At 45.5% G+C, this 8,571-nt stretch overlaps 1 protein-coding gene across 1 annotated transcript; it reads right to left on the bottom strand.

Annotated features, from left to right (window-relative positions):
• Nucleotides 1–3,987: 3,987 nt before the first annotated feature.
• Nucleotides 3,988–4,988, bottom strand: LOC102121924 (olfactory receptor 5B21). The gene has a single exon (XM_005577804.4). It carries the CDS (start codon nucleotides 4,945–4,947, stop codon nucleotides 3,988–3,990), a length of 960 nt encoding a protein of 319 aa, XP_005577861.1. The 5' UTR covers nucleotides 4,948–4,988.
• Nucleotides 4,989–8,571: the final 3,583 nt, after the last annotated feature.

The following is an 8,571-nucleotide window of genomic DNA, read 5'->3' as shown; positions in this document are numbered from 1 at the left end:
ATTATTTAGTTTTAGAATTCAAGGAGGTAACTGTGACCCCCAGCTTCAGGCAGCCATCAAATGACTGGTCTCATCATTAGTTTTACTGCTTGTAGTGGCACCATGCAACTTGGGCATGTGATTTAAAAAATGCTGAAAAGAGATAGGTCAGTCCAGGCAAGGAGTGTTTAAAAATGTCCACTCAAGGAAACAGTCTACCTCAGTTATGTAGAAACATGAGTTAACCAGTCAGTACCTTATTTCTGATTTTTTCCAGTGATGTTTTAGTACTTCTTACAGATGATGGTCTAATCAAATGTCCAGTTGGCCAGTGACACACAAAGCTATGTGTTTACTAAATCTCATTTCTTTTTCTTCCTCTGGGTGCAAAAAGGACTGCATTTCCCAGCCTCCTTTGCCATATATCAGCCATAAGACTGGTTTCAAGCCAATGGTACATGGGTCAAAATGATGTGAGCCAACCTCAGGCCAGGTGCTTAAAAATGCTGTGTGACCTTGATCATTTCCTCCACCATTAAGATCTTGGAGGGCAAAGGGTGAGATGGCAGGACTGCAACAGGAGAGGGGCTCAGATATGGAGTCACCTGATGTGTCTCAAATTTAGCATAGGTGAAAAGCTTTGTGGTATGAAGTCACTGACATTGGGGTTTGTTTGTTACTATGGCATAAGCAATCTGCCTAATAGATGTTCTGACTGTCGAGCTAGGGCCTACCACATTGTGTTACACCTAATTGCCGTGTAAATATTTTCCCAGATGAATGAATTAGATTAATTTTTACTAAATCTCTTTACCATAAGATTCTAGTCCTGACTTCAACTGAATGTACTAAAAATTTAGTTTATAAGTTAAAAGTAGGTGGAGCATAGGAGGAACTTAGCAAAGATTTGCTGAATGAAAGAAGACAAAAATGAGAAATTTTCACACTCAGCCTCCTGGAAGGGATTTTTAAATTGTTCGTTTTTAGAATGTAGGTAGTAGGTAGGTAGGTAGTTAGGCAGACATGATCAGGGCAAGACAGGTTGCCCCTCCAGGAATGTCAGGCAACCATCAAGTGATGGTCGGGGGGTTGTTAAACTGTCTCTCTAAAGTAATAACTGGTTGCAGCCAATGCCAGGGAGAGAGAGTCTTCCAATAGACAGAAAACACCTGGGCCAGGAGCAGTGGTTCACACCTGTAGTCCCAACATTTTGCGAGGCCAAGGTGGGTGGATCATTTGAGGTCAGGAGTCTGAGATCAGTCTGGCCAACATGGCGAAACACATTGTCTACTGAAAATACAAAAATTAGCTAGGTGTGGTGGTGTGCACTTGTAATCCCAGCTACTCAGGAGGCTGAGGCAAGAGAAACGCTTGAACCCAGGAGGTGGAGGTTGCAGTGAGCCGAGATTGTGCCACTGTACTCCAGCCTGGGTGACAGAGTGAGACTCCATCTCAAAACAAAACAAAACAACCTAAACCCCCACCCCCCAAAAAACACCTGAAGCTAATGACCAGTGGCTTCCCGGTAAGATCTCAGGAGTGGGGCGAGTGGGCTCATGCATGCGTGCTAAGAGGCAAAATGGTGAAGTTTAACTGCTGTGTGGTCTTCTTCTAGGAACACTTAACTGGCAAGGGACAAATGCCTCAAGTGAAGATGCCTACAACTTCAGTAAACACACTGCGCATGTGGCCCCTCCCAAGTGCTGGCAGGCCACTGCGCATGTGCACAACCCACCCCAAGGGAAGAATCAGAGGAGGAAAGAAGACCCAGAACCACGCCAGTGTATAAAACCCCAAGTCGAGAGTTGATCAAGGCACTTGGATCTCTCAAGTTGCCCACTTGGCCCTCTTTGAAGTTTACTTCCTTTCATTCCTGCTCCATAAGTTTTTCATAAAGTTTCACTCTTGCTCTAAAACTTACCTCAGTCTCTCCCTGTTCCTTAAACCTACATCTGCCCCTCAGCTGAATTCTTTCCCTCCAAGGAGGCAAGGATTGAATTTGCTACAGACCTGTATGGATTCACCACTAGTAACAAGAATAAGGTATCAAAATTAAACATGCTTATTAGGCTGGGCACCATGGCTTATGCCTGTAATCCCAGCACTTTGGGAGGCCGAGGTGGGTGGATCACTTGAGGCCAGGAATTCAAGACTAGCCTGGCCAACATGGTGAAACCCCATCTCTACTAAAAATACAAAATTAGCCGGGTGTGGTGGCGTGCACCTGTAATCTCAGCTACTTGGGAGGCTGACGCAGGAGAATCACTTGAACCTAGGAGGCGGAGGCTGTAGTGAACTGAGATCACGCTGTTGCACTCCAGCCTGGGCAAAAAGAGCAAAACTCCATCTCAAAACAAAACAAAACAAAAGAAAACAAAAAACTCATTAAAAAAGTTTTGGAAAATGTTTGAGAAAAATAGTAAAACATTTTTCCTCCTCTAAAACTATAATTTACATTTTTGTGTGTTTTAGGCTTCTTGTTTCTGTTTGATTACTGCGATTGCACTCTAGATGTTCTGGCCTGCTGTTTTCCATGTTATTACATAGACTTCACAAGCATAATTTGTAATGGTTGATGTTAAAATACATCTAGGAAATAAGTCATTTAATCCTTTTTCTCTTTTGAACATTTAGGTCATTACCAATTTTTCATTTTCACGTATGATGCTATGATAGACTTATGTGTATAGTAAGATTTTCTGTATTTAGAATAATTGCCTTGAGGTATATCTGAAAAACAAACTTTTTAATAATCCAAAAATCTCAGGCTGAAACCAACTCCATTCAGATTAGGACTTTGCATTGGTTTAAGAGTATGCTTTCTAATCCAGTGCTCAACCCTGAATTAGGTCTTCAAGTTCAGCTTCATCATTGGTGTGATTCTATAAAACACATATGCTCACCATATGACATGTACACTTAAAGATAGGCCGAGGCTGGGCACGGTGGCTCAAGCCTGTAATCCTGGCACTTTGGGAGGCTGAGACGGGCGGATCACGAAGTCAGGAGATCGAGACCATCCTGGCTAACACGGTGAAACCCCGTCTCTACTAAAAAATACAAAAAAACTAGCCGGGCGAGGTGGTGGGCGCCTGTAGTCCCAGCTACTTGGGAGGCTGAGGCAGGAGAATGGCGTAAACCCGGGAGGCGGAGCTTGCAGTGAGCCGAGATCCGGCCACTGCACTCCAGTCTGGGTGACAGAGCCAGACTCCATCTCAAAAAAAAAAAAAAAAAAAAAAAGATAGGCCGAATATAAATATTAAAAAAATCAGTTTCTCAAAGCACAGTATCTAATGTAATGATGTAACTGCCTAATCATCATACACATCCCCCTGCCACCAAACCCTTGAGAATTATGAGCCACACGCACACACACATCTGGCCAAGATACAGACGTACAAAAAAAGATCACTCTGGATCCTGAGGTTATCATGGAACAGTTCAGCAAAATGTGGTTGCAATAAGACATAAGGACACCTCTATCCTGGTTATCTCTCTTTTTAGAGCAGGAAAAAAGAACTAAGTCACTTGTTGCCCATTCCCAGTTCACTAAATCAGTGGCAAAACAGAAATGACTGTATTGCACCTTATCTGATGTTTCCTGGAAGTTACAATAAGCTGCCAGTAGAGACTCAACTGTGGTTGTGGTGTACTTGAACTATCTCTGGTTGTGATGTGAAATTCCTGATTTTAGATACTCATCCTCTCACTCATGGCATGACTTTAGGTAATTAATTAATTTTTTTCTGAGTCATGTATCTTTCATTTGTAAAATGGGATCATCGTAACAAAGGGTGCCTCACAATACGGTGGTGAGAATTTGATATGATAATGGGTAAAAAGCTGCCTTATAAACTGTAATGGTCTGTACAAGATATATTCGCTGTTTCTTGTTTACTTTTTCTATCTCCTCCAAAACCAGGGCTGCTCTTGGTTGGTTAGGTTAATTCACAGTGTGTTTTGGAAGATGTTACACCTTCCTCATTCCAACAAATCACTTTGCAGGGCTCAGCCGGGAAAGATGTTGACCTGAAGCTTCCTCTGCAGGGCGCCCTTCACCTCCTTGTTGCGGAGGCTATAGATGAAGGGATTGAGCATGGGAATTATGATGGTGTAGAAGACAGACACTACTTGGCCATTGGTATTGTTAGTAGATCCATGGGGCTGAACGTACGTGAAAACCACGGTGCCATAGAAAATAGCAATGGCCAGAAAGTGGGAGGCACAAGTGGAGAGGGCCTTCTCCCTCCCTGCTACTGAGCGCATCCTCCCAATGGCCACCAAGACCAAGCAGTAGGAGGTGAGAATGATTGCAGCTGGCAGAAGGGTGACCAGAGCAGAAAAGACATAGAGGACCACTCTTGCTGTGGCTGTGTTGGCACAAGCTAGGTGGAGAAGGGGTGGTACGTCACAGTAGTAGTGTGTTAGCTGGTTGGGCCCACAGAAAGGCAGGGCAAAGACATTTCCAGTCTGGATAGCAGAGTTGGCTCCACCGAATGCATAGGAAGCAGCTACCAGCAGGAGACAGGTCCCCCTGGTCATGATGGAACCATAATGGAGGGGTTGGCAGATGGCCATGAAGCGATCATAGGCCATGGAGGCCAGCAGGAAGCTCTCAGCTGTCACATGCACTACAAAGAAGGCGAGCTGGACCACACAGCCCTCAAAAGAGATGGACTTGTCAGAGACCAGGAAGTTGACCAAGAGCTTAGGTGTGACCACAGAAGAGTAACAAATATCAAGAAAAGAGAGGACCCCGAGGAAGAAATACATTGGGCTTTGGAGATGGGAGTCTGTGAAGATGAGTGCCATCATTCCCAAGTTGCCCACCACTGTTATGGCATAGATGAGCAGGATGGCTCCGAAGAGAAGCTCCTGGAGGTCTGGATAATTGGAGAATCCCTGCAAGATGAACTTGGTGACTGGGGTGTGGTTGCCACTGGCAAGGGCTAGTTCTCCAGGTGTCATCTGCAGAGTTTACAACTGGCAATCACTCAAACAGTATTACTTGAGCATATCTACTTCTGTGCAAGGTACAATGAGGAAGAACACTGTTTTAATCTGTTTTGTGTTGTTATTAAGGAATATCTGAAACTGGGTAATTTATAAAGAAGACAGATTTCTTTGTCTCCTGGTTCTGCAGGCTGTGCAAGCCTGGCACCAACGTCTGTTCTGGTCAGGAACTCAGGAGGCTTTTACTCGTGATAGAAGGTGAAGGGGGAGCAGGCCTGTCACATGGCGAGAAAGGGAGCACAAGAGAGGGCAGGAGGTGCCAGCCTCCTTTAAACAACCAGCTCTTGCGTGAACTAACAGAGCAAGAATACACTCATTACCATGGAGAGGGCAGTACGACATTCACGAGGGATCTTCCCCCATGACCCAAATACCTCCCACCAGGCCTCACCTCCAACACTGGGGAGACGTGGAGGGGATAAACATCTAAACTATAGCATTCTTCCCCTGGCCCCCCAAATCTCATGTTCTTTTCCCCTTGCAAAACAGTCATGCCTTCCCTATAGTCCCCCAAAGTCTTAACTTGTACCAGCATCAGCTGAAAAGTCCAAAGTCCAAAGTCTCATCGGAGACTCCAGGCAAGTTCCTTCCACCTATGAGCCTGTAAAATAAAAAAATATGCTACTTACTTCTAAGATACATTAGTGGTACAGGCACTGGGTAAACATTTCATTACACGAGGGAGAAATTGGTCAAAAGAAAGGGGCAACAGGCCTCACACAAGTCCAAAACCCAGCAAGGCAGACATTCAATCTTAAAACTCCACAGTCATCCTTGACTCCATGTCCTGCATCCTGGGCACACTGGTGAAAGGGGTGGGCTCCCAAGGCCTTGGAAAGCTCTACCTCTGTGGCTTTGCTGGGTGTGGCCCACATGGCTGCTGTCATGGGTTAAAATGGCTTTTCCATGCTGGATTTGCAAGCTGCTAGTGGCTCATCCTGGGATCTGGAGGGCAGTGGCTCTGTTCCTGCAGCTCCACTGGGCAGTGCCCTGGTGGGGACTTTGTATGGGGGCTCCACCACCATCTTTCCCCTCAGTACTGCCCTAGTAAAGGCTCTCTGTGGGGGAACTGCCCTGCAGGAGGCATCTGCCTGGGCACCTAGGCTTTTCCATACATCCTTTGAAATCTAGATAGAAGCTTCCAAGCCTGTTTCACTCTTGCACTCTGCACACCTGCAGGCTTAACACCACATGGAAACCACCAAGGCTTATAGCTTGTGCTCTCTAGAATGGTGGCCTGAGCTGAACCTGGGGCCCTTTGAAACACAGCTGTAGCTGCAGCATCTGGGATTAGGGGAGTAGTGTCCTGAGGCTGAGCAGGGCAGCGTGGACTAGGGCCTTGCTCCTGAAACCATTCCCCCCACCCCTCCAGGCCTCTGGGCCTGCGATAGAAGATGCTGCCTCAGAGATTTCTGAAATGGCTTAGAAGCCTTTTTCCCATTGCCTTGGATATGAGCACCTGCCTCCCTTGTACTCATGCAAATCTCTCTAGCAAATGGTTGCTCCACAGGCCTCTTGGATTCTCCTGAAAATGCTTTTTTCTTCTCTGCCACATGGCCAGGTTGTGATTCTCCAAATTGGTACACTGTGCTAACCTTTCAGTAAGTTTCAGATTTAAGTCATTCCTTTGCCCCTGTACATGATCACAGGTTTTTAGAAGCAGTCACTCCACATCTTGAATGCTTTGCTACTTAGAAATTTTTTCCACCTGATACCCTAAGTCATCGTCATTTTTCTTTTTCTTTGAGACAGGGTCTCACTCTGTTACTCAGGCTGGATTGCAGTGGCACTGATCATGGCTCACTGCAGCCTCGACCTCCTAGGCTCAAGAGATCCTCCCACCTCAGCCTCCTAAGTTGTTGGGACTACAGGCATGTGCCACCTTGCCTGGCTAAGTTTTAAATTTTCTCTAGAGACAGGGTCTCACTATGTTACCCAGGCTATTCTCAAACTCTTGGGCTCAAGCAATCCTCCTGCCTTGGCCTCCCAAAGTGCTGGGATTACAGATGTGAGCCACTGCACCCATTTCCCTAGGTCATCATTCTTAAATTCAACCTTCCACAAATCTCTAGGGCGTGAACACAAGGCAGCCAAGCTCTTTGCAAAGGCATAACAAGGGTGACCTTTACTGCGGTTTCCAATAAATTTCTCATTTCCCTTTGAGACCTCGTCAGTCTGGCCTTTACTGTCCATATTTCTATTAGCATTTTGATCACAACCATTAACCAGTCTCTAAGAAGTTCCAAACTCTCCCTCATCTTCCTGTCTTCTTCTGAGCCCTGCCAACTCTTCTAGCCTCTGCTCATTACCCAGTTCCAAAGCCACTTCCATATTTTCAGGTATCTTGTTATAGCAGCACTCTACTTCTCAGTACCAATTTTCTGTGAGTCTATTTTGTGTTGCTATAAAGGAATATCTGAGACTAGGTAATTTATAAACAAAAGTGGTTTATTTGGCTCACGATTCTGTAGGTTGAAAAGCATAGCCCCGGCATCTGTTCCGGTCAGGACTTCAGGAAGCTTGTACTCATGGAGGAAGGGGAAGGGGGAGCAGGTGTGTTACACAGCAAGAAAGCGAGCAAGAGAGAATGGGGAGAGGTGCCAGCCTCCTTTAAACAACCAGCTCTTGTATGAACTAACAGAGCAGGAACTCACTCATTAACCGTGGGGATGGCACCAGGACATTCATGAGGGATCCGCCCCTATGACCCAAACACCTGCCACTAGCCTCCACTTCCAACACCGGGCACCACATTTCAACATGAGATTTGGTGGGGACAAACATCCAAACTATATCAAACACTAAGTTAAGTATAAGGCTCCTTCTACAAGAAGCCAAAAAAGGGATTTTATAGGCGTTCTAAAGTTAGTTGCTTTTTCTTTTTTTTCACATCTCAGTTATTTATTAATCAGTGTAATGTCCAACGCAGTACACCAACATGATTTCATGTTTGTGGAGGAGAACTATTTCCCGGTTAAAAGGAAAAGTGTGTGGATGGCATCTAGAAGATCCTAATTCTAAGCAGCTTTACAGTGAAGCATTTCATTTAGAAATCTGGGCCTTCTTTCTCGGTTTGCTGTAATCCACATTCACTGAGTAGGACTTGTATTGATCATTGGGACTCAGTTTGTTCTGGGGTTCTGGGTTATTCTTTCTGGCCCAACTAACATCTAGACTGAAAACGCCAGACACAAGGCATACCATGCTGCTCCAGTATTCCCAGCTCCAGTAAATACGAAGCAGGATATCAAACTCAGGTGCTTCGTGGTCTGACTGAGGGTCTGGTGGGGCATGTCTGCAGCAGAAGCCTCTGATTCGAAGGGAGAGAACAAGCCTAGCTAACAGCCTCCAGACTAAGCAGCATCTCTATTTATTTTTTCAATACTTAGTTATCAAATTATATCTTCGTGTGGTATTCTGGAAGTTTGTATATGCTGGTGAGATGCCTTCTCATAAGATTCAGCATGCGTTAGAAGCATGTATTTCTCGGCTGGGTGTGGTGGCTCATGCCTGTAATCCCAGCACTTTGAGAGGCCAAGGCTGATGGACAGCTTGAGGTCAGGAGTTGGAGATCAGCCA

Source organism: Macaca fascicularis, chromosome 14, assembly GCF_037993035.2.
Source record: "Macaca fascicularis isolate 582-1 chromosome 14, T2T-MFA8v1.1".
In the NCBI taxonomy this organism is placed as follows: domain Eukaryota; kingdom Metazoa; phylum Chordata; class Mammalia; order Primates; family Cercopithecidae; genus Macaca; species Macaca fascicularis.
Note: the sequence above shows the minus strand (reverse complement) of the source record. Positions and strands in the feature narration are given on the sequence as shown.